The sequence below is a fragment of the Xenopus tropicalis genome, chromosome 3 (genome assembly GCF_000004195.4).
Source record: "Xenopus tropicalis strain Nigerian chromosome 3, UCB_Xtro_10.0, whole genome shotgun sequence".
NCBI lineage: Eukaryota > Metazoa > Chordata > Amphibia > Anura > Pipidae > Xenopus > Xenopus tropicalis.
The window spans coordinates 20,521,642-20,549,227 of NC_030679.2; the positions used below are offsets into that span (position 1 = coordinate 20,521,642).

Here is a 27,586-nt window from a genome sequence, read left to right on the forward strand (position 1 = left end):
CACCATTTGATAAATATGCTTCTAAAAATCCCATAGGAATAAATAGAACATGGGTGAGTTTTTTGTATTAAGCTCTAAACATACATTTTGATAAATCTGCCCCTAAATGTCTCCATTTACATGTGAAAAAAAATCAAATTTAGTTAAAGCTTTCTAATACATTTTGGAGTAAGGGTTGGTAAAAGGGGGAAAAAAAGCTCTTAAAAAGAAACTGGGGTTTATCAAAACTGCTTTTTACGTCATTTACACTAGAATTTTTTTCCCTGGTCACACTGAATCCATTCGGGTCTGACGATTAAACCCATCACACAATGGTGTAATGACACATCTTTATAAATAATGCAATTGGTCTATTAGTAATGGATGATTTTCTAATTTTACACACACAAGTATATGCCACTAGAGTACCATACCAACAGATAGGCACAAATAGTGCAGCAGGGATCTGGCCACTGGGCTTTTTTTTTTTTTTTTTAAATTGTGAATATGAGTCCCAGGACTCTATCACAATAGGTCCATGGCATTTATCAAATTCAGATACAATAAACATCCAAACAGAAAGGGAAAGAAACAAAGCCTTCTCAGCACAGCAGAACATGCCAGCCTAGAAAGGCATTGGCTATTTAGCACAGTAGAGTTAAAGGTACCACAAACAGATGCTTATAAAGCAAACCATATGTTTTACTTTTGGCAGACTGCAACCTGGGAAAATCTCACTATCAACCACAAAAAACTGCTCCATATTTGTATAAGGGCTCTGGCACACGGGGAGATTAGTCGCCCGCGGCAAAACTCCCTGTTCGCGGGCGACTAATCTCCCCGAGTTGCCTACCCCTGCCATCCCACCGGCGAACATGTAAGTCGCCGGCGGGATGGCAGACGCGGCGGGGCGATTTCAGGAAATCGCCGAAAAAGACTTGCGAGTCTTTTTTGGCGATTAGCGCAAAATTGCCCCGCCGCGTCTGCCATCCCGCCGGCGACTTACATGTTCGCCGGTGGGATGGCAGGGGTAGGCAACTCGGGGAGATTAGTCGCCCGCGAACAGGGAGTTTTGCCGCGGGCGACTAATCTCCCCGTGTGCCAGAGCCCTTAAGGGGTGGCTCAACTTTATGTTAAAGGAATACAGTCATGGGAAAAAATGTGAGACGTTAAATATTTAATTTTAAAATTTCACATGGGGTTCGCCATATTCTTCATTTCCCAGGGTGCCCCAGCCATGTGAACTTTGCTCACTTCAGTCACACTTTACTGCTAAGCTGCAAGTTGGAGTGAAATGTTCCTGCTCCCCAGCAGCTGATCAGCTGATACCAGTAGGTATCAGAATAGCACTCAATAGTAAATGTGGCCATACAGGGGCCGATTCTAGCTGCCGATATTGGTCCTTCAGATCGATTCAGCAACTTATCGGCCCGTGTATGGGCACAAACGATGGGCCTGCCGAACCAACATCTGGCCTGAAATCGGGCAGATCTCGATAGGGCAGGTTTGATTTTTTCCATCGAATTGGGGACTGCATCGGCTTGTTGATGTGGCCCCCGAACCAATGGTGCCTACACCCGCCGTTCCAATTTGATAGTTTGACCCCAGGACCAAATGACTGAATTAGCCAGATATCGCCCACTTATAGGTCAGGATATCAGGAGAAGATCTGCTTGCTTGGCGAGATCTTAAACTGTGTGGCAACCTTTAGAAATCCAAGTCCAGCTTGGGACTCCTCCGGTTACATGGGAGTAGAAGAAAGAATAGGTGACCCGAAAGCAGTTCTAATGTATAGCGCTGGCTCCTTCTGAAAGCTCAGACTCAGGCACAATGCACTGAGATGGCACCTACACATCAATATTACAGCTAAAAATACATTATATTGGTTCAAAAATAAAGTTTTAAATGGTAGAGTGAATTCCCTTTAAGTATGTCCTATCCCTACTAGCTCTGCAACTGGTCTTCATTATTTATTTTTTACGTTTTTTTTTTTTAATTTGCTTTTCTCTTCTGCATTTTTCCAGCTTTCAAATATTTATCAAAAACTTTATGTAAAGTTATACATTAAGGGGTTGTTCACCTTTTAATTAACAGACTGTTCATATAACCAGTTTAACCATCCTGGGCCTGAATGCAGTTGAATTCAGTTCACAATATTCTTGTAAATGCCACAGGAGTTGTTTTGAGCTGTCATAAATGTGAGCTTTTATTGGGACCTTCAGAAGGTACTTAAATTGCCAAAGCTTATTCTGAATCTCAGCCCATGCATTGCTGACTTTCATATGTAAACGTTACCTCAGAATGCAAAACAATTAACAATACAATGAGAAATCCAGACAAAGAGTGTATATGCTTAACCTGAATAAATGGCCCTACATACAAATTGTATAGTTAACAATGGTGTTAACACTGGATGAAAACAGACAAAGGCCCCACACATGCAACAGGGAACATGAAAACATATTCAGTGAATTGCCATCAGTTACGCACAATCCTAAAGAAAAGTCAATGTGAGGCGATACAGAGAATGTTATGCTAGCAAGCACCTGCAAACAAAGCTAAGAATTTGCTATATGTAAGTGTGTAAGCACCAAAAATACTAGCCAGAGGCAATCTTACATGCATGGAAACAAATAGGAGGGGAACTACAGAGGAAGCAGAAGCTGCTACTGTTGCATGTTCAATATAAGTTTATTTTAAAAGACTTTGCTGTTGGGCACATTAACATCTGGAAACATACCCATGCTTTGTTTCACAGAAAAACAGCTCTAATATGTGTCAGGATTAGATGGTCCAAAATTTGAAGTACCGACCAAGGAGGAAGCAGGCAAACAAGGAAACACACTTACGCACGCAGGAAGTTTAAAAAAGTCACAAAATTAGATAATGGGTCCGGGACAGTTTGGGCAGGCAAGGCATGTATAAAGGCAATGGCTGGCAATCAGACTCGGCTTGTCATTATCATTTATATACCTCTGCACAAACTTGCCTATAGCTGATCTCATGAGAAAGCTGCCAGTGGGACTAAGGGGGAAATATAGTAGTGCAAGGTTGCAACCCACTAGGAAAGAGTTGTGCCAGCCCAACCTGTGGGTTTCAGGTCATGCAACTCTAGTTACAACTCTAAGTACAACATCCCAAGATCAAGCAAATGTCAGGGCAGGCACCATACAATGCAGTCAGGATCAAGTCAAAAAGACAATACCAGGAATCAACATAACACAGCAATAGAACAGGGGGACACAACACAGGCAGGGAGCCCTAAGGAACAGTGTCCACTGGCGTTAGTGGACTTTTTAAACTTTTGTGCGATTTGCAGCACAAGGGCATCCTACATCACTCCCTGATGTCAAGTGAGGTTCCTGGGCCTGTCCTGGGCTTAGTCATATAGACTTGCCAAAAATGCTTACAAGGGTCAGGTTCATTAGTAACTGAAATAAAGCTTGGGGGGGGTGGTCTTATACAATAATTAAAAGTAAATCATATGCGGGTGTCCATTGTCCTTCTTGTTGGAATACAAGAAACAGACACTAATACAAAGCTGATAAAAAACAAAATTCTAAAATGCCAAGCATGTAGCCAGACCTAAAAACAGAAATTGATTCCAGTGTAACATAATCCCAGTACTGCCACAGTCTCCTATCAGGCACACCATCCTAAAGCTGTCATTTAGCATAACCAGGACTTGTTCTAGATGGAAATCATCTATTAGTGTGCAATAAGAACAAATACTTATATTTTTAAACAAATACTTATCTTTAAAGCCTAACAAAACCAAATGCTTAGATTTAATCTACAAATCCTGCAACATGCATTAATCAAATGCTGTCTTTAAACTTTATAAATGGTGAATGATTAAGAAGGAAAAACTAAGCACATTAGATTTAGTGCCATAGTTTGTAGAAACTATGGCCTGGGCACACAAAAACCCAAGTGACTAGCAGAGAGGAGGCCTACAAAGAGAGGGGTCGCATTAGGACCAGCTGTAAAATGTAAGTTTTGAGAGGAATTTCAAAAGTTTCATAAAAACCACTAAATTCAAAGCAGCTTTGTAATTTGTAGAAGAAAGATTTTTAACCATATCGAATTCACAACAACTAACGTTTTCCAAAAATAAAGTTCTTTTAAAATCAACAATAATATGCAATATACATAGGATTACCAAAATATGTGTTAGGAGGAGACCCCACAATTTAAACAGACAAAAGGGCTGATTCACTAAGGTGCATTAAAACAAGCGCTATTTATAGCATGCGTTAAAAATTTTATTGTGTCTAATTTTTCGTGTCTTAACGCACAATTCACTAAAAGGATACTTGCGTTAATTTAGACGCGATGCTGTTTGCGTTATTTAAGTCGCAAAGACTATTTTTGTGCGGTAATTGACGCAACGCGCACTAATTAACGCAGCGTGCACAAACTGTCGCCGCGTGCGAAAAACCACACACCATATTAGCCATGCATGCCATTACTTTCGGAAAACTACTGTTCTGATAATTCCCATTTCCCTGCAAACTGGCGGCTGCATCACTCTAGGGCCAACACAGACTTGAATAAATCCCACTGCAAAGTCCATATTGTGTTGCCAAAAGCTCATGAACTGTACTTTTCTATAATTACCACTTGCCCCAAGTAGGTGTTAATTTTCACATAGACTAATGCAATATTTAAGGAGTCTAAGTGTTTGTGAATCACATTCGGTTGCGCGCTATTTAACCCACGCGATAATACTTTAGCGAATTGCGTCAATTTTAACGCAAAAAAGCATGCAATAACGCTTATCGCACTTTAGTGAATCAACCCTAAAATGTTTGCAACACCCCTTGTATAATGCTTTATCTTTTTCCCTAAGGACATGTGGGGGGGATAACCAGAAAGCTCCGAAATACGGGAAGGCCGTTTACCATAGAGTCCATTTTAATCAAATTATTGACATTTTTAGAATGATTCCCTTTTTCTCTGTAACAATAAAACAATACCTTGTACTTGATCCCAACTAAGATATAATTAATCCTTATTGGAAGCAAAACAATCCTATTGGGTTTAATTATCCTTTAAATGATTTTTTAGCAGACTTAAGTTATGGAGATCCAAATTATAGAAACAAAATTGTCTGAAAAGCCCCAGGTCCCGAGCATTCTGGATAACAGGTCCATTCCCTGTGTTATAAAACAAAAGCTGGAGGCAATTTTCAGCACCTAAAAGTTGTTGAAGGTTTTATTATTCAAGAAAGCCAGCTCGGGAAAGAAAATCTAATGAGGTATTTTTGCTGAAACCTTGTGTTAGTTCCTTAACTCTTTTGGGGGTTCCCTTATGATTGCTGGAGCCGAAAGGATTGAGCAATCATAAACAGGCCCCATAATTTTCTAGGGTCGACTTACTCTCAGGGGAAATAATGACACAACATTTAGCCAGTGTACATATATCAATGTAGCCAAATAGTTAGCCAAAATGTAATGCAAGGTTTTCATTTTGAGGTCTATAAATATAAATGTCATATACATTAGCATTAAATTAAGTTTTAGTATGTTATAGAATGCCATATTCTTTATAACATTTTTATGTTTAAGTTTTGCATTCCTCTTCTGCCTCTTTCGAGCTTGCCAGTGGGGGTAATGAACCACAGCAGCCAAAAAAAAAGGGTTGCTCTGAGAGACTACAATTTGTTATTGTTAGTTGTCCATGCTTATCTTCCTTTTCTATTTGTAAGTGTCTCATTCAAATGACTTTATGGTTACTAGGGAAAACAGGACCCTAGCAACCAGCTGGCTACTGAAATTGTAAACCAAAACTGCTTAGCAAAGAGCTAAATATTTTAAAAACCACAAATAACCAATTGTTGATTGCCTCAGAATATTACTGCCGACATCATACACCATGGTAAAACCATTAATTTAGTACAGCTTTGAAGTTTGATAGTTTAGGGTAAAGAGACACATAAGGAGTTGTCTAAATGTGTAATTTACACAACTTACTATTAGTGGCATTCTTTGTAGCTTTGTGGTGCCGTGGGTGTCTGATTTAAACAAGTCAGGAATCTCCAGGAAGATTACACATTTTGTATGGCATGTCCAAGGGGCATGGGTTTTTTCAATAAAGGTATGGGATTCATTACCCAGATCCAAAATGCTTCAAATTACAGGAAGACCATCTCCCATAGTAAAAGTTTAATCAAACAATTCCAATTCTTGACAAGGGAAACTATTTTTAATAACACAACATTACCTTGTACTTGATCCCAACTAAGATATAAATAATCCTTATTGGGAGCAGAACAGCCCTATTGAATTTATTTAATGGTTAAATGATTCCCTTTTCTCTGTAATAATAAAACAGTACCTGTACTTGATCCCAACTAGGATAAAATTAATCCTTATTGAAAGCAAAAACATAAGGTATGGTGATGCAAATTACGGAATGGCTCCTTATGTGGAAAATCCCAGGTCCCAAGCATTCTGGATAACAGGTCTCATACCTGTATTATGAAAAATAGTTAAAAAACTTAGAATTGTTTGGCTAGACCAGCTTAAGCCCTCCCAGGAAATATCCCTAAAGAGAGACAGCACAAAATGTTCAAACACTGTCTGGCTCTAAATGCAAACACTGTCACTTTAAAGGGTTGACAGGAGGCATTTCCAGGTTTGTTAGTAAACTTTTGGCCTGAAGAAGGCCATTCTGTCTCTCAAACGCTTACTGTGTTGATAATGGCCTAACAGCAGAAGACTACTACCTGCATTGTAAGAAAAACAATAGGAATGTATTTCTTTTGGAATTCTATGATTACTAGGCTCTAGCCAAAAAACATAGCAGGAAGTAGATGCAGAAAATGGAATGCATAAACACAACATGGAGCAGAATTACGCGAATCAACACAATTCACAGATAACAACAGGCTATAGGATATTTAATAAAAATCGACAAATTTTTCAATCAACCTTATGTGAATTTGGATAAAACTGCCACAACACGCATGTCTCAAACAAACAAAAAGACCACAGCCAAGCAATTTCATCAGGTTACAGATAAAGCCGCCCACCGCGGAAAGCCTTACTTTCGAAGCCCATGGCTGCAGACAGTTGGCATAACATCTTACAAGGAATGCCATATTTCAAAGTTTCCTTTGAGCAGCAGACAAAACGAAGCATCCACAAGAGATCTGCTAATCCCAGATCTTCTCACACTGGACACGTTGGGTGTTGCTTCATAAGGAATGTATTCCTAGCTGGGCAGCAGATGGTCCTTGCAGAGAGGCAGCCAGGACTGCACTTAGTAAAGGATGCAGTGTGTAATGCAGAGGCTTTTCCATTCAATTGCTTGTGCCATAAAGACTCAAAATAAAAGCATTGTGTTCCCAGACAAGGCAATAACCACTGCAGAAATTAACATTCCTTATGATAAACTCCCCTCTTGACGCCTGTGACAGTCCCTTGCAGAATTTTCAGATCTTCAGGGATCAGTGATCCAAATTTTAGATAGTTTCCTCTTTGTATTTTCTTCAGATATCCTCTACAGGGATGTTTCATCCTTTTCTGCATAAAGTGGAATACTTCTCTTCCATTTGCATTGGGGGTTGCAATAACGAGCATTCGAATACAAGCAGTCACATTCAGAAGGTCTAGTTACTCTCAATAAAAATGAAACATTTTTTTTAAAAAAATGCTCCATTTGCAGTAACGGTGGAACAGAGAAGTCCTGAGTCTTACTACAGTCTTTTTTTTCTTGCTAGCATCTCTCAGCAGGTCCCTTAGGACGAGCCAGCATCGATTGGATGAACGCAGCAAGATGAAATATCTAATGGGGAGGGGAGAGTGGGAGGGGAGCAGAGCTAAAAGGATGACATCACCTGTACAGAAAGCCTTTAGAGGCTGCATTAGATCAATTGGCTAGCCGAGGATTCAGCCAGCAGCGCAGCTTTATGCACCTAATAACACACTAAAATAGATGGGTGGCAAAACACACTCTGTTGAAATATGATGTTTATTAGCTGAAGAACATTTTAAAATATACAGGGCAAATTCTGTATTTCTACGGCTACCTGTCCTCAAATATCCCATTTCTAATATTGCCATCAGATGTATGAAATACAATTATAAACCAGAGAAGGATTTCTGTAACCTGCTGCATAAATAAATGCTCAAAATATCTTGGTGGACAAATTGTAATAGATCTTTGGGAAGTTGTACAGGCATGGGACCAGTTGTGCAGCATGCTCGGGGGTTTTCCGGATAAGGATCTCTATACCTCAAGTCTAAAAAATTATTTACACATTAAATAAACCCAATAGGATTGTTTTGCCTCTAATAAGGATTCATTATATCTTAAGGTGCCCATACACTATAAGATCCGCTCGCTTGGCGATGTCGCCAAGCGAGCGGATCTTCACCCGATATCCCCACCTACTGGTGGGCGATATCGGGTAGCAAGGTGGTTTAAAAAAAAATCCGATCGTATTACATTTGCGGCCATGGGACAGTCGGTTCGGGGACCGCATCCGATGCCGATGCGGTCCCCGATCCGACTGGATTTTCTAACCTGGCCGATCGTGATCTGGCCAGTTATCGGTCGGCCAGGCCGCTCGTTTCCGCCCATACACGGCCCGATTAGCTGCCGAATCGGCAGCTACTATCAGCCCGTTTATGGGGACCTTTTGTTGGGATCAAGTTAGCCACAAATACAGTTGCAGTCAAGCAAATTGCCTTGCAATTTTGTATCTTAGTTTTTTCTGCCTCCCATGCCAAACTGAGCACAGTTGCACATAATGACGCAGAGGACCCCTGGAGCTACCGCCACCTCCAGACGGGATGAGAGCTCCAGGGCTCCCTCAATGGACACAGTGCACTTGTTCCCAAAGAGTAGGGTGCACGCAGCATTTGCACCCTGAGGACTTAAAAATAATGGCGACCAGACTTTGAAAGTATTTAGTACTACTGCATCCGATTTGCAATGAAGTGCAATTGCTACTGCACTAACTTTGCTGCACTGGGCACAACTGCATGAGGTGCAACTCCCATCCCCCGGTGCTGGAATTCTGGGAAGTACACATAGCAATTTGCTAATCTGCCTGACTTATTTTGTAAAAAGACAATAGGAGTCATTTACAACACCCCTGGGTGCAAGTGCAAGAGCACTCTACTTAGTACCATCTAAGTAGCACTTGCACCCAGGGGTTTGCAGCGAGCATCAAATCAAATTTCTGGCACTCCTTGCAGAAAGCAGCTCTGGGAAGCTAAGACAAGCCCTGTCCAGGCAATTAGGAGAGGGCACCAATGCTGGGTGCACCTCCTACCACTCCCTACCTTTTGCCTTTCAATACCACACAAGGCAGGGGGCAGATGAGCATCTATGTGCCGCCCACCCCTCTACCCCTCCACCCCTCATAGGCATTTTTCATAACAAAGTAGTATCAGAAGTTTTATTTTATGCAGAAGAATACAACCGATCTGAAAATACTAAATCTGGTAACAGTGACATAAAGTACATTCACCACAGAAAACAATACATTTTTGGAGAGAACACATTCTGATATATCCAAAATCAACGTTTTTTAGTTCCATACTACCCAAATCCAAAGCTTAGCTAAGGTTAGCATTTATATATTAGTTTGATGCTCAGTATACATTTAGACATGCCTTTCTTATTGCTACCCTTTAGCCTTGCTAAACTTAGTGGATTTTAAGAAATTTTTGAAAATCACTTTAAAGCTCCCAGCTTTCAGTAACATCTGGGGTAAAGCAAGGGGGCTATGGATTTTTAATTTTTTTTTACCTAATTCCGATTTTTAAAGCAGTTGGCAAAAAAAAATATTATATTTTTGTTAAATGTAGACCAGGGCTTCCCAAGCTTTTTAAACAGGGGGCCAGTTCACGGTCCCTCAGACTGTTGGGGGGTCGGACTATAGTTAGTCCTCAAACTACAGCCGGAGGGATTTGGTAACGTGACTCAATGGGGCCGAGGACAATGTTGAGGCAGACAGGTAGTAGCCAGGGGTGAGGACCCAGCGGGGACCGAGTAAATTACCTTGGGGGCCCACAGGCCGTAGTTTGAGGACCCCTGATATAGACTTTTAACTTTGAACAAACACTGTTCAATCATCATTATACACTGAAGCCTTACAATTCAAGAAACGGTTTGGGAAATGTAATTCCGTTTAGCCAAGCCATAATGCAACTGATCAGTGACGTAAAAATACCTGAACATATAAACAGTACCGTTACGGTTGTCTCATATAGGACATACAACTGCAATATTCACTCACAGTGACATGGAATTTTAAAATAAATTACATTTTGTATTGTAGCAAAAATGGGATTCCCCAAGAGATCATCTTTGCAATAAAGTAAATGTATTCTCTATTTGTAAGCTCTACGGAGCAGGGACCTCCTTCCTACTGTGTCTCATACCACATGACACATATATATATATATATATATATATATATACATATATATATGTATTTTTTGTATTTATTTATTATATCACTTGTCCTCCCTGTGTGTAATTTTGTATTCTGTAATACTGTACAGCGCTGCGTACCCTTGTGGCGCTTTATAAATAAAGTTATACATACATACATAATATCAATGTTGACTGAGTGCTTTTTGCCATTAGTGCTGGGATAACTAGTAATGCATTTTCTCACTGTACTAACATATGAATACGTGAGAAAGCCCTCAAGAAGGATTTTAGAAAACTAGGTGAGAAAATAAAGGTGGGGACTCCTAGAAAAGTTATGTAAGATATATTCCCCTGCCACATCCATTAGGGAGGCAGTTGGAAACTTAGGGAGAATAATACATGACTATTCTGTTTTAGGAAGAGGATATGGGTTTTTAGGGCAAGGCCACACCAGATATTTCCCCTGGTGGCGTTTCTACAATTTCAGTGTGCACTAAAACAACAGCCTACTAGTACAGGGGCAGATTTCATTGCGAAAATGCATACTTTCATGTCTCTGCATCAAAACCTGCCAGCTAATGCTGTATCTGTCAGTGCATGCTAAAGGCAGGGAGAAGAAAGCAGATCACTGCTTTTGTCCCCCAATGTACCTACACATTGATCTTATTTCTCTTCTGTCTTCTTTCATCCGGGTGCGGGAAGCCCAGTCTTTAAGGCCCATATCAAACCAGTGTAAGTACACTGGTGGATAAAACACGTGATTTTTCTGACTTGGCCACCCCATTACTTTTGTGAATGGCTAGATATTTGAATATGCTCATTATAACAACCAAAAGTGGCTGTGAAGCTTCTTCCGTTTGTAAAAGTAGCTGGGCTTCAATTGCAATCCCCACCCCCCTTTTAAATTAGAGGAACAGAACTTATGTATGTGAGTGTATAGATAAGTCAGTATGGGTCTGTATGTGAGTGGATAGATAAGTCAGTATAGGTCTGTATGTGAGTGTATAGATAGGTCAGTATTGGTTTATGTATGTGAGTGTATAGATAGGTCAGTGTGTATGTGAGTGTATAGATAGGTCAGTGTGGGTTTATGTATGTGAGTGGATAGATAGGTCATTATGGGTCTGTATGTGAGTGGATAGATAGGTCATTATGGGTCTGTATGCGAGTGGATAGATAGGTCAGTATGGGTCTGTATGTGAGTGTATAGATTGGTCAGTATAGGTCTGTATGTGAGTGTATAGATGGGTCAGTATGGGTCTGTATGTGAGTGTATAGATGGGTCAGTATGGGTCTGTATGCGAGTGTATAGATGTATGTGAGTGTAACTTTATAGGTATTTAAGTGTCATATCTTTTTACAGAAGTGGATTTAGACATAAACATAAACAATGCTCTCCTATATAAACACCCCTAAAAAACAGAAAGCACAAGTTTTTCTAAAAAAAACAAAAAAAACAACTAAAATGAAAACACTAATTGTAACTGAAAGGGTTAAAGTTACTAATCTGTCAGCTCCTGAAGACATGATGATAAAATATTTCCTTGTTTTTAAATTGTACCCCTCCTTTCTTACAATCTATAGTCGAGTAATTGTAATGTAATCCTATACCTAACAAGAGCTTTCAGTAAGGTGTATGTATCAGAATTGTTTGAGCCTTGCTCAAATTTCCAGTTTCATGCCCAATATTTATAAATGTACAATAAATTTGCCTTTTTCTGCTTATAAGAAGGATCGTTTCTCATGATTGGAGATAGCAGCTAACACACAGTGCTGAAATCTTTTAGAATTAAAATGAAAATATGATCCATCCCTAGGGAAAAGGAAGGATAAGGGAAGGCTGGTATAAAAGCTGCTATTATGTCATTGTCTAAATTTAGAACCAGAAATAGAGAACAATAAAATTGGCAGGCTCTTTACTCAAGAGCGTCTACATTAAACCTTCCACGGGGATCTCCGAAAGAAGAAAAAAAAGGAAAAGTCATAAAGCAAGTGACATTTAGAATAACTGTTTAAGGGACAGGAATGTCAGCAAAAATAAACACTCACTTTAAATACACACTGATCTATAAATGAAAGATGCCAAGGCTTATTTTATGTTATAAACACTTAACATCAACATATACACCATGATGTATACATGGCTCAGGGTACATAGGATGCAGTGCTAACTTCATTTTTTATGACACAGAACACATGGCGGTTAAAAAAAAAAAAAAAAAAAAAAAAAAAAATTTGCAGAGCTAACCTGCACTAACTTCATGTTTAACCCCTTCACTGTCAGAAAATGCCATACCACATATACAAATACAGGTATGGGATCCGTTATCTGCTAACCTGTTATCCAGAAAGCTTCAAACTACAGGAAGGCAATCTCCCATAGAATTATTTGATTATAAAGGAGTCTCATTTTTAAAAATTCCCTTTTCTCTGTAATAATAAAACAGTACCTGTACTTGATACCAACTAAGATATAATTACCCCTTATTGGGGCAGAACAGCCCTATTGGGTTTATTTCATGGTTAAATGATTCCCTTTTCTCTGTAATAAAACAGTACCTGTACTTGATCCCAACTAAGATATAATTACCCCTTATTGGGGGCAGAACAACCCTATTGGGTTTATTTCATGGTTAAATGATTCCCTTTTCTCTGTAATAATAAAACAGTACCTGTACTTGATACCAACTAAGATATAATTAATCCTTATTTGGGGCAAAACAATCATTCTAGGTTTATTTAATGTTAAAATTACTTTTAGTAAATGTATAGTATGGAGATTCAAGAGAAAACCATAAAAAAGAGGGCTTCTGAAAACTTTGAAATGCATACTATTACCACAGTATGTTACAATATACTTGACACCATCAAATTATTTTTTCCCAAAACAGGACTGCCACAGCATTTATTTAGTCCATGTGATTTTGCAAACCCCAAACATAAATTTCCCACTTGGAACATTTTGAATGGAATTGTGCACATTTGAATGCATATTGTGACACGATGGTGGAATTGTGACATAAATTCTGCATTCTGGTTAAAAACTGCACTCTCCACATTGCACTTGCAATCATAAATGAGCACTGAACTATTTAAATCCTTCAACACCTTCAGGGATTACAATTCATTATTGATTATATTAGATTATCATTTTTTTTTTATATATTAGCCAGTTCATAGGATAAACTTAAGAAATTGCCCTACAGAACTGGAGGACACATGAACAATACTAAAACTGCTTAGTTTTACTCTATTTCCCTTCAATTATATGGCTATTGGTAACAAAACACCTTATTATTACCTGATGGCCAGCTTGCCAGCTGCCCTTCTACTGCTTTGCACCCTACCTTATAGGGCGAGTCCCATGATTTGGGACCTCTAGTGTGTTCTCTAGTTTAGATTCTGTTTTCTACACTAAATCCTAGAAATAAGGAAGATGTAAATGTAAAATATAATCAATGCCATTGATGGTATACACATTAGGGATGCGCCGAATCCAGAATTTAGTTGGGGATTCAGCCTTTTTCATCCGGATTTGGATTCACCAGAATCCATGATCTGGGCCGAACCGAATCTTCCTTAGATTATTGCTCAAGAAAATTTTATTTTTTTAATTGAATTTACCTTATCACCCTAATAGTAACTTTACAATAAAGTATGCTTCCCCACTGCGCTAAAGGCAGAATGGCAACTTTTCTTTTTGGGCTTCACTGCAAAGACTTTTCTGGGGGTTTGTTTGCATCTGACGGTAAAAATATCAACTCTTGTTTCCTTCTTTAGTGCTATGCATCTCTTCAACTAATCAATTTTGTGGGATTTTAAGTTAACAACCTTGCAACTACATTATTAAAAGGAATTGCTTAAAAGCATTATAGATTCAACTTAACATACATGGAATACAAATGAATTCAAGGAAAAGAGATGCCACAGCTGGAACACAGGACACAAATATAATTTGCCATACAGGTATAGGACCCCTTATCCAGAATGCTCTGGACCAAGGGTAGTCCAGATAAGGGGTCTTCACGTAATCTGGATTGCCATACCTTAAGTCTACTAAAAAAACAATTAAATTTTTTAATTAAACCCAATAGGATTGTTTTGCATCCAATAAGAATGAATTATATCTTAGTTGGGATCAATTACAAGGTATTGTTTTATTACTATAGAGAAAAATGAAATCAGTTTTAAAATTCTGAATTATTTGATTAAAATAGAGTCAATGGGAGACAGGCTTTTTGTAATTCGGAGCTTTCTGGATAAGGGATTCCATACCTGTACTAATAAATAAAAGCAGCGCCTAAGTAAATGCATAATTTTATCTTGTTTTCCCAGCTTACCAAGACATAACTAGCAGCATCCCCATTATCTGTAATTGTTTGGCGTTCTCCATGCTGGTTGATTTTTCGATACCGACGCCGGGATTGTCTAATAGAAGTTTCCCTATGCAGAATGCCATCATTGTTTTCTCCTGTATTTTCCACCTAAAACATATGGGCAAAATACCGTAAGCATCCAGTTCTTCCATATTAATACAATTCTTTTCAACTTTTTAAGGCTCATTGTTAAATGCTTGTTTAATTTCCAGCTATATAATATTTAGCACATGTAGTTAGCGGCAAGATAAGAATTTAAATCTTCTTTTATGCATTTTTTTTCAGTTGAAAAATAAGTACAAAGAAAAGTGAATTTTTTAAAATGCTGCTTAATAAATATAGCTTTTCTTAATCCAACAAAGCATTCAGCATTTATTCCCCACAGTATAGTAGGCTCATTTGGAGGGGTTGAACTTGATGGACTTTTGTTTTTCAACACAAAATAAAGGAACAGTAACACCAAGAAATGAAAATGCATCTAACTAATTACAATATAATGTACTATTGCACTGGTAAAATTTGTGTGCTTGCTAAAAAATCGTGCTATAGTTTATATAAATACCCTGCTGTGTACCTATGGGGCAGCTATTCAAGCTGGAAAAAAGGAGATTAGAGCAGATAAGAGATAAGTCATGTAGAAAAAATGGTGTTTTATTTGTTATCTACTATGTCACCAGCACCTTTTCTCCAGCTTGAATGGCTGTCCCCCATGGCTACACAGCAGGGTATTTAAATAAACTATAGTAGGGTTTCTATAGCAAACATAGTAAATATATAATATATTAATTACTTTGATACACTTTTATATTTTGGTGTTACTGTTTCTTTAACTATGTAACTAGGTTACTACGCAGGTCTCTATAGTTCTTTATAAGAAAAGGTGAGCCAAAAACAGGATCAAGATCTATGTTAATTGCATTAAAAAAAATAGGGGGAAAATCTACTTTACTGGATACATGTAAAGCTATCAGTTTTCTAATGATGTGTGGGTCAGTCCAAAACCCAAAAATATCTCCTGATAAAACTGTTCCTACTTTTTGTTAATGTGATAAGGACCTTAGACTGTAAGAGCAGTGGTACACTGCATAGATCATTTGCTTTCCTCATCCTGCATTTTATAGAAAGAGCGAATGAGCCACTGCCATTCACTCTGTTGTGTTGCCCCATTGACAGGCATTGCAATGGCCTCTGTGGAGCAACATTGAGCAGATTATATATGTTTAAGCACCAATATCCGCTCAGTGTATTTCAGTGAAAGAGCGGATAACAGTGCATGTGCTTTCCTTCACTAAATGTGCCCCTCCCCTATGCTCCACTGGGGCAAGGACTGATGTGAATAATGTATAATCTTTGTAAAGCGCTGTGGTTATGTGCATTACCAGTATTTTTTTCAACAGGATCACTGCTAAAGAGTCCACAACCCGGACATATTTCCTGCTCTGCAAAATGCACTGTACGTAATGACGATGCAATATAACTTAAAGGGCACCCATTACCCCTATATTGTTTTCCCCACCAGAGGTGCTGGCTAATAGAGCACACACTCTGGTTGGGGGCGCTGGGCGCCAACCAACATGGCCGTCCATACCGAAAGCTCCTGTGGTGTCGTGGGAGTTTCTTAAAACTATTAAAAAAAAACAAACTATTGTTCCCACAACTGGAATAAAGGCTCTATTAGGCCACACCCTCTGGTGGGGGAAACAATATAGGGGTAATAGGTGCCCTTTAAAAGGAAAAATAATGCTTCTTACCACAATCATTTCAGAAGGTTCCAGTACAATGCAATCACAACCCCTTTTGCCACCTGACTGCTTGCCAAAACTGTAAAAGAAATGTGAATATTGTAAATCCCATGGAGGGGTGAACATCCTAAGGTATTATCGGTTCAAAAAATAGACAGCATTATTCCACTGATCTTTCAAAAATGCAAGGATATTTTATTGAAGGGTAAAATCATTTTTAATGCATTTAGTGCAAACATTTACTTATCTCAATGCTCTCTCTTTGTGTGTTGACAGCATAAAGCCACACAGATAGGAAATAAACAAATCCCACATGCATCAAAAACACTAATGCATTACAGTGTTTGTAACTGCTGTGGGTGGGTCAGTGTAGTGTCAGCAATAAAGTATGTGTCAGAGTGCACAATGAGCAACACAAAGACAAATAAAATTTAAAAAAATACAATAAAGTGTATCCAGATTTTGTTTTATATGCAGGTAGAAGTGGCTCATCAGACTATTCTGCAGAGCAGACATGTTGGCTAAGATAGGAAAAAATTGTGTTAAGGTGGCCATACACGCACTGATATTATTGTACAAAACTGATAATCGGTGTGTGCATGGTGGTAGATTGATGGTGGCCACCGATATTTGTCACCTCACTAATCGGGCAGAACTGAAACTTTTGATCGGTAGCCTTTGAAGGTGCTCGAACATTGTAAAAGTGAATTCTGAATCATCAGATAATGGTAAGAACTCCTTTGTTTTTACCTGCATATCTGACGATTCAGCTCTTAATATTAGTAAAAAGGAGGAAAGATCATTCCTACGACCAATGGTCATGGGAAAAATCGTAATTGTAGCGTGTGGCACCTTTAGGTTTCTCTCTGCAAGATATGTTGCCTAAGATAGGAAAAAATACCTTATGCTGTACACAAAAAAATACAAATTCAACATAATCTATAATATTAAGAACCCATGTGTCCTCAGTTATGGGTAAGCCATGGTAGAGACCGTATAATAAGAACAAGAAAAACATTCTCATGTGTTCTGTAATAAAGGATACACTATCACTACATTAACAAAAAAAATTATAAATATATATTTTACAAAATAATTTTAAAAAGTTTTCAGCTGTCAGGGAATTTTACCTAGTTTTTCACTTCACTAACCAACCAAAGAATCCTCCTTCCTCTGTGCCCCTCTGAGCTACTGGACACTCCAACAACTAGTCCAATTGGGTAATCCATCTTTTTTTTTCTTTGCGCTTCTGATTTATTATATTCTGTTTCTTCTGGGTACTGGTCTGAAGACTACCACAGGCTAAACTTTCTCTGTAACTGGCAGGAAATCTTTAAGGACACACCTTTGTTCCTGAGCAGTGCTTACAAACTTATCTCCCTCTGACTTTTATTGGTAACGAAAGGTAATCTTTTGAAACCATATCTGGCATGTTACAGCAGAATCTGTCTGACACAGGCTGTTCAACATTATAGGTATCAGACCCACTCATGTTTGGAGGTAGGTGTGGCTAGAGAGGGTGTAGAGGTAATAGGGACTGTTTATTATTCTTGTTTTGAATGCTTTGTTAGGTTGTATATGAATGTCAAGTCACAAACCTGTTTGCAAACACGTATTTCCCAAGCAAAGTCCACCAAGACCTCCCAAGGTCTAACTTGAATGCCTTTGATATACACTGCTGGAACATAAAAGGCTTGGACTCTAAATACAAATGAAGCCTTGTCTCTGACTATCTCAAAAGGGGACCCTTTGTAGTAACTGGCTGTGTATCTCCAATTTTTGGCTTTTAAATAATCATCCCTTTAGGAGACTCATTTGACAGGGGAAAAAGTTCTCCCTCTTAAACAACCATGAACTGGAGGGTGGGACTAGGGGGCTCAGGCACCCTATGCAAACCTGGTAAATGTTGCTGCAGGTATATAGTGGATAATGAACCATCTACTAAATTTTGCAAAGATCTAGAGGATATTTGTTTGTAGGTGACCAAAATATGCACACTTTAAATGTAAAAGACAATATTTTCACTTTTTGATGTTACTGGTCCTTTAAACCTTCTTTTTCCTACATGTATTGTACTTGAAAAGTGTTATTTAGATTGAATAGGGCAACACAGGGAAAACTGTTTAAAAAAAATTACTTTTTCATTTTCTCTATTTCCATAGCAAAAACCAAGGGTTTGAAGGTTGCCCATCTATATGAACTATACTATATAAACTATATATACATATATGCTTATTTTTTTTTAATAATTTCATATATATAGGCACAATGTTAAGCAGGTTCTGCATGTGTCGATTTTGTTCCTCTAAAGATGCTTTTGCAATATGGACAGGGAATTTTTCATGCCATATATTTTTTTTTTTTTTTTTTGTGAAGGGGAAGGAAGAAAAAGGAGGTCTCTTGACAAATTTATTGTAAAGATACAGACAGAAAAACATTATTACAGTATGATTTATTTCATCCTACCCTTTAAAGAGGTCCAAATATCTTTGTTACTGGGAGTGGAATATATTGTGCAACATCCAGATTTCATAAATAGGAGAATGGAAATGAAATAGCAGTAAAATTCAAAGAGTAAGCTGAAAGATGACAGAAAAGTGTTAGAAATTCAGAGATAGGATAAGGAAACTGAAAACCAATATAAAGATTGTGAAATATTTAGTATTCAAATCCTTGGGTATGAGGTAACACACCAGATCAGAAATTCATTAGCGCACACTTAAGGTGGCCATACACGGGCCGAATTCAGTAGCCAATATCAGTCCTTTAGATCGATTCAGCAGCTGATCTGCCCATGTATTGGCAACACAGACGGCCTCCACTACCGACATCTGGCCTGAAATTGGCGGGCAGGTTTGACTTTTCCATTGGATCGGGGACTGCATCAGCTTGTTGGTGTGGCCCCTGAACCGACGGCGCCTATGCCTGCCATTTTAATTTGATTGTTTGGCCCTCAAATTAGCCATAGGTGGGCATATTGGGAGAAGATCCACTCACTTGGCGACCATGCCAAAACAAGCAAATCTTACAGTGCAAGGCCATCTTATGATCCTAAGATGGTGTTACTACAAATTACACAGAAAAATAAGGACATGCCCATGTAACAGACGTTTTTAGAATCCCCTAAAGAACACACCTATTCCAATATGGCAACTCTTGAATCTATGTTTGTGATTTGTAGGATAAAATGTCCATGTATACATACAGCTCTTACATATGTTCATAGGTAAAATAAAGCAGGTGCTGTAATAGAATGCAATCTATGAGCCTAAATCAGCCATTGAAAGCAATCCAGTTGCAAGGCATTTCCATGAATATGGCCAACAGAAAGACAGAGATGCTCCAACGGCAAGTTTTCAACAATAAAATTATGTTGGTTTTTAAAGAGATACTCTCATGGGAAAACATGTTTTTTCCCCAAAACACATTAGTTAATATGGCTCCAACTAATTTACTAATGGCAAGAATAACATTTCCCTAGTAGAAGATCCTGCTCCTATATCAAGAATTTATGAACCCAACAGTACATGAAAAGCTCGTCTTTCCAACATTTTCTATACAGAATAATGTCAGTTTTATCAATATTACTGACCAAAATCTGATAACTAAAGTGGGCTAGATAGACATAATGACATGCATCAGAAACAAATATTGGAGCCGGTTTACTAAAGTGTAAACACTTCTGCCATTGTGGATTTTCTGGCACACATATTCGTTTTCACTTGTTATCGAATCCACATTACATAAGCTGTTTCGCAAGGTTTACTTAAGACTATAGCCAGGATTATCACTTAACAAAGACAAAATTGTCACAATTTCTATTGACACCCACAGAGTGGCGTTAATGGAAAAAAGACCAGGAATTATATGGTGGAAGAGATGATGCAAATTTTTGCTGATCGTGTTGAAAAAATTTCTTTTTAAAAGTCCACTGTGGAAGATTTAGAAATGCATTACTTGAGAAACGATAGATAACAATGAAAATAAGTGGTTACTGTTATTAAAACTGAAATTAATTGTTACACTTGCGTAGATAACGGCATTTATCGCAAGACAAATTTGTTGCATTGGACTTTGGAAAAAATGCAAGAACATTTGCAGCTTTAATTGCCAAAGAAATATAGACAATTCTTAGGGCGGTGGCACAAGGGAGACTAGTTGCCGCGGGTGACCAATCTCCCCGAAATACCATCCCACCAGCGGGATGGCATACGCGACGCATCTCATTTCCTCTCAAGGCAACTTACGTGGCGCCGCGTATGCCGTCCCACAGGCGATGGGATGGTATTTCGGGGAGATTAGTTGCCTGCGACAAGGGAGATTTGTTGTGGGCAACTACTCTCCCTGTGAGCCACAGCCCTTAGAAACTTCTGTAGATGGACACCCAAGTCACAAACAGGCGCAGACTATTTTTACAGTTCGAATTGAATTAAACATTACTATGTGTGCATGTGATTCGATATAAATGTGGTTAATTCATCTCTGGTGTGATTACCCCAAAGCTGATCAGTTAAAATAGAAACTCAAATTTTAGGCATGTCACCAACTAACCAGGAAATGGACAGGTTCCAGTTCTCCTAAGCAATTGATGCATTACTGTCATGTTTACCAAAAGTATCCTTTAGACTCAGGTTCTTATTGAAATCTGATTTTAGAAGATGTATGTTTCAGTAAGGCATTACATTTCACTAGAAACTCTCATTGTTTGAAGTACAGGTATGGAATCCCTTACCCAAGTTCAGAATTATGGAAAGGCCAGCTCCCATAGACTCCATTATAAGAAAATAATTCTAATGTTTAAAAATTATTTCCTTTTTCTCTGTAATTATAAAACAGTACCTTGTATTTGATCCCAACTAAGCAGTAATTAACCCCTATTGGAGGCAAAACAAGCCTATTGGGTTTATTCAATATTTAAATGATTTTTAGCAAACTTATGGTATGGAAATCCAAATTACAGAAAGATCCCTGGATCTGGATAATTAGTCCCATACTTGTACTACAGAGTGAGTAGCTACTACAAAATATGCAATTATAAAAAAACAAAGTGGCTTGACACAATAATATTTCATACCTGCATGGAGGCAAAAACATGGAGTTTTTTACCAGAACTGAACCAGAAAGAAGAATGTACCAACATCTAGCCAAACTTTCTGAGCTAAAACAGAAAAACAGAAAATATTAATTGGATATGATATACAGTATGTGTTCTTGCATTAATGCAAATAATAATTAAACTAACTAATTTCTCAGAAAGTTTTATTCACATATATAACTTTACAGTGCATCTCCTGATATCCATGCAGCTGTGACATATTCTTAAAGGAACAGCAGTCCTATTTGCTTTATGGTTGAGATTCCAGCTCACTTTTAAATTCACTTTTAGAATAAAAGATAATGATATTCTGGGACAATAGGTCTTCAAACTCTTATTTTTTATGAAAATGTTCCCTTTTTGTTCAGTAGATTTCCTGTCCGATTTATCCTAGAGACTAGTCAGCGGTTTGAATGAGATACTGGAATATGAACAGGAAAGGGTCTGAATAAAAAGTAATGAATTGTATTTATTTTGTAGCTTCACAGTTGATAGTTTTTTGGGTTTGATCCCCATTTTAAAGCTGGAAAGAGGCAGTAGAGCATTTACATATTTTGTAAATGAGGAGTTTTAAAGCAATTTTAGGAAATTTCATATAGAAATACTATGAGGCAAAGGTATTAACTACTGAGTAGTGATTTTGCAGTGATTCTTAGGGAAAATAACATTTGGGGAGAATTTGTGATCGAATATTGTGGTCAAGATTTTGCAGCTAAATTCAGCTCAAAACCGTTTAAGTTTGCCCCTAAATTTAGAAATTGACACAAACATAGTTATTTTATGCTTGTCAGTTGCCAATGAACCTGCAGCCATGCGTATGGAGTGCAGGAGGAAACCACAGTACCTGAAGGAAACCCACACAGGCACAAGGAGAATAAATTCACTAAAGATCATGTTGCAGCTGGAATGTAACCCAGGATTCCGGCCATGCAAGGCAGAAATACCAGATACCTAGCTATAATTTTATTAAGTATCCAAGCATTCCAACTGGTCCTTTACATTGGGCAACCTACCCATAGCTTTGAGAATCCCTACAGTTTAGCAACCACTTATCTAGTCCACTTAAGGCTAGTACCTGCGTTTGGTCCTCCTTTAATTATTATACATCAGGGGTGCCCAGACTGTCACCCTGTGATCTACTCTTGCCACCTGGCCTCCGTCATGAGATCTACTACATTTAAAATAGTGCAACGTCTATCATTTGGAGCAATAAGCAAGAAAAAGTACGATTCGATGTTTAAATGCAGTGCCAAATTCACATTTAATGCCCACATAACATTATTCAAGTGCCAACTTCAAGGTTAATGTGAAAGGATTGGAGTAGTTTCTCCTTCTCTTCTTCATGGCCCACTTTGTAGTCTGCACACAGAAACATATATAAAGTGGGAACAAATATATACAGAGGCCTGGTGGGCACAATCTTCTATACTGGAATGAAACTACAAAGACGGATGGTTTGAGCAGCTGCACTCAAAAGCTGGGGGGATAAAAGAAGTGGCAGGATTTTTCCCTGCATTGCACCTCAAGGTCTACCAGAAACTTTAAAGTGATCTACTGGTAGACCGCAATCTACCTTTTGGGCACCCCTGTTATACAGGAATTGACAGTGATTACATGTAAAGAAGAGAAGATAATATCACTAGCGGCTTGCCAAGTTGCTGGCAGCCCCCCCAGTTATGCTAGTCACTTACCTTTTACAAACAAACAAGCAAAAAAAAACAAAAAACAGCAGCGAAGGCTATTGCCTGCAAGTACTGCGTTGCCATCTTTTCTTCTGCTAGGTATCCCTTTCTGCAATGCTTCAGGGTGTATACAGCACATCTAAGTTCTGTTCTGCACATGCGCTCACCAGACTGATATAATATGTCTGAAGGAGCAGAAGCAAAATATGGTGCAGCACTCAGCTAGCAGTACATTTTTTGAAGAAGAGGAGCACCAATACGCGCTAAGTGATTAGAATAAATGGGAGGGAGGCCAATAAACTTTTCTTGTCTTTTAACACTCTCACAAATGAAAATGAGAGAAGGGGCACTTAAATGAGATGCAGATGCAAGATCTAAAAACAAATTTTACCATTAAATCTCCAAAAACTAGTTGCACATTAGACACATAGCACATTAGAAGCTTACCAGAATAGAACCTGATTTGCACTGTATCTTTCATATCGTGCTGTTGCAGACATCAATCTATAATAAAAAAAAAAGCTACGGTTAGGTTTGCATAACTTTTTATATCAGAAGCTGGTTGTGCCGCTTAGGTAAATGGTCTTACTTACAATAATCAACTCTGAAAATTATCACTACAAACATAAATCATGATAACAAAGCAAATTAAGAACATACGAATTTAATTTCATAGAATGAAAGTTTCCTACTGCAGATGCCCCAGACAACACTGGATCAGTGTCTCAAAATGATGCAGTGAGGGTTTTACCCACAGCAATTATAGGCTTGGCACCCACTTATGCTGCTTTGTGGCCAAAAAAGACTCTCTGGTGTTGCCATATAAGCACACTAAAGTATTTGTTGTGCTTTGTATTTTAAATCTACATTATTAATAGTTAATTAGGAATTAGTATAGGTATTAACTGCAAAGCTGCAGAAAAGCCCCTCTACTTCATACTTTGCAAAGCCAAATGCAGACCCTGCAGTCATTGCCATTGAGCTGAATGCTATCTGGGGAAAGACATGTTGAATTGAATGTAATTGGGGGGAGCAAACAGATACGTCAGTATAACCGACGCTGAAGGGGTGGCGGAAAAATCTGAAAGTGTGGCAGAAACTTTTAAAAAGTGCTGATATTAAACTGCACATGCTTTCCTCTGCATCTGAATGATATTCCCCTTGCCATGAAACAAAACATGCCCTGATGCAATGCACAAAGTGCTCATTATTTGCTGACACAACTTCCCGCTGTTCCTCTTGGCCGATGACATAACACAATAGTGTTTTTATAAGCTGGATACACCGATCTAGTCACTTATTGATTGTAGGAGCTATAAAGGCAAACATTACAGTGGCTTTAAACAAAACTAGCAGATGTCCTATTTAGTTAAAGAGAAGAGAAATATACACAAGGCAATGTGGAAAAAACAACAAATTTATATTTTAAAATATATATTTATATATTTTTGGTTAACAACACAGAGGCTCTCCGTAGCTAGAGGCGCATTAAAGGGACAGTGTATCTCCTTTTTTTTAACATGAGTTCAATGAATAGAGCTTGTGTTGAGCATGCTTTTGGCCTATGAAAATTATAGGCATTTGTTAGTCTTTTACTAAACAGGGGAGTCTTCCAGGTTCCTATGAGCAAAGTCAAAACAAATCAGCAGTCCACTGAGAAGACTCTGGGAGAACTGTAATAAAAGTCCTAAAACAGGCAAAAAATTGCATAACTTACAATAAAACTTTGCATTTTACAATGTAATATTCTTCATCAGACAGCAAATTTTACACTTCTGTGCACGTGTGCTACCCAGACAGTGCACTGGATCTCTGGGGCAACAAAAACATGGCAGACCCCCAGTTCAGTGCACTTTTCAGAAGAAGAGTCATCAGCCTGGGGTCTAAGATTAGGAATAATATTCTCTGTGGGGTGCCTAACACATTGGCACCCCAGTAAATTTCCCTTTCCTTGTCCTTTCACTGTACATAGGGCACTTTTAAGGTGTGCTTAAAGGTTGTATACTTTCCTGGTGTAAAAATAACTTATTACATACACTGTACATGGGTGCAAATTAGAACATTTCTTCACCTGTTGGATGCAATAACTTAATGTCCTTAACACTTAACATTAAATTAATGAAAAGAAATGGTTCATACAAAGGAATACATTTTTGCACTGTGAATACTTTTTCTGCTAATGAATGGCTTTAATTATATACCCCCTGTATTCTAACTAAAATGCCACCTTTTCCCCAGCTACAGTCTGTAATCTTTTTTTACATTAACAGCAACTCAAAAAACAAAGGCTTCAATCCTGTTGAGGTTTATTTAATGTTTAAATTACTTTTTTGTAGACTTAAGGCACGGAGATCAAAAGGACGGAAACCCCCAGGTCTTGTGTATTCTGGATAACAGATCCCATACCAGGAAGGAAGAAAGGAAAAAGAAATGCCATGTCAGTATACCATACGAGAGGACAAAAATGGTGTTACCTTAATTGATGTTCTCTGAGATGTGAGAGTATATCCATTCTATGCATATATGAATAAACAGTTTTCAGATCCTAAAACAAGAGGAAACGTTGTTTAATAAAATATCATTGCAATATATATCCAGTTAACAATTTTTTCTCTCTTCCTAAATCAACATTTGAGACTGCAAAGTATAAAGTGATATATTGGTGACTAAACAATCTAATTGAGTTTAGTTAATGTTTACATTTTTTGTAGATTTACAAATTATGAAAAGATCCCTTGTGTGTGTGTCTGTTGTGTGCAAAAAGAGTCCTGCACTTATTACTTGGCTAAGGCAGGTATTAGGGTGAAGACAAACAGAGCACTAGTAGCAGCTACTTGTCTTGGCTACTAAAATAGACAATGCTAATCTTTTACTGCTGTCTCCACGTGTGTTTTAGCAGAGGCAATTTTTAGTATTGTCTATGGCAGGGTATTTTCTGGAGTTAAGTAGCTGTGAAAAAGTAGCTGCTACTAGTAACTCAGTGTGTCTTCACCCTTAAGGGCTGTGACACATGGGGAGATTAGTCGCCGTGCGACAAATCTTCCTTGTCGGCAACTAATCTCCCCGAAATGCCATCCCAACGGCTAGAATGTAAATCTCCACTCAAGGCGATTTTGGTCAAACATTGCTCTGACTCCATTGCTCCTCGCTTGGTGTAACAGTGTTCATTTAGTTCTTATTTATTTATATATTTTGTTTAAGTGAGATGGAGAGATGAATAATAGGTCCAAGTGAGCCCAATGACAAACCATCATGGTTTAATTTTAACCTGTGTAACCGGGTATGTCTATGTATTGCCCCCAACAATGAGATATTCAAAAAACCTCAAAAATAAAATGAGTAGTATTGCGAATGTTGTTAAAAGTGGCTCACAGGAGCATTTTACAGAAACTGCCAAGTCTTGAGAAAACAAATTAAAGCTGACATCAAAAGCATGAGAGTTTAAAACCACACCCCATGTGTATATTCTGATGAGATCACCCAACCTTTAATGTGGTAATACAATGCTTCATTGTTCTGCCATGAAAATATTAACTATAACTTGTGTCAATATTTTAAAAAAAATGCTAATGTATGTTTTTCCCCTTTTTGACTTCAAAATTTAAACACTGATGAGGGTCTTAAACGGAAAAACTTTAAGGGAAAAGTAGGGGAAAAAAATCTTTAGTAAAACTCACTCAGCATTATTTGAGAGGGAAACCATGATAGTCTGGCAGGGACATCCCTTACACTGGCATACTCTGGTAAGAAGGACTTCAAAATTGAAATGAAATTCAACATTGATCAAGGTGAGGGAGGAATTGGAAATGGCCCAGTGCGACAGTGTATTTGGCCTGACACCTGCCCTCAACCCGCCTCTGCTAACAACTGGTTGGGTTTATGTGCTATTTTAAAAAACGCCCAACTGGGTGATGTTACATTGATAAAACCCAACACCTGGGTGTCAAAATCAGACCAAGCAAATTAAAACAAGCGCACCAATTCAAGGGTACGGGTGTATTCTCAGCCTGTGTTTATCCGCAGCCCAAGAATCCGCCACTTGTAGCGTTAGTCTTAACCCTTTACCTGCCACAAAACACAGAATGTATGTTTTGTGGATCAAAGTACATAAGTTCCACAGATCATAGATTCTATGTTCTGCTGCACTTCCAGGTCTGGGAGCAGAGGAGTTTTTAAAACTGCTCCTTTGTTTCCCACTCTTTTCTCAGCCCCTAAGCAAGGAGCAGAAGCAAGGAACAAGTGTCCCTTGAAGTGGGATCGCCCAGGTGCCTCATAGAAATCACGTGCAGACTACGTGTCTGCTGCTGCCTGCACTTC

The 27,586-nt window shown here is 38.3% G+C and overlaps 1 protein-coding gene across 9 annotated transcripts in view; it reads right to left on the reverse strand.

Annotated features, from left to right (window-relative positions):
- rapgef6 (Rap guanine nucleotide exchange factor 6) overlaps nt 1–27,586 on the reverse strand; it is a 108,040-nt gene that overhangs the window by 68,898 nt on the left and 11,556 nt on the right. For 8 of the 9 annotated variants that reach the window (NM_001374789.1, XM_018092131.2, XM_018092132.2 and 5 more), the window contains 5 exon segments: nt 14,715–14,858; nt 16,502–16,571; nt 21,567–21,650; nt 23,717–23,773; nt 25,744–25,814. In NM_001374789.1, coding sequence (NP_001361718.1) covers nt 14,715–14,858; nt 16,502–16,571; nt 21,567–21,650; nt 23,717–23,773; nt 25,744–25,814 — 426 coding nt within the window. 9 annotated transcript variants of the gene reach the window in all.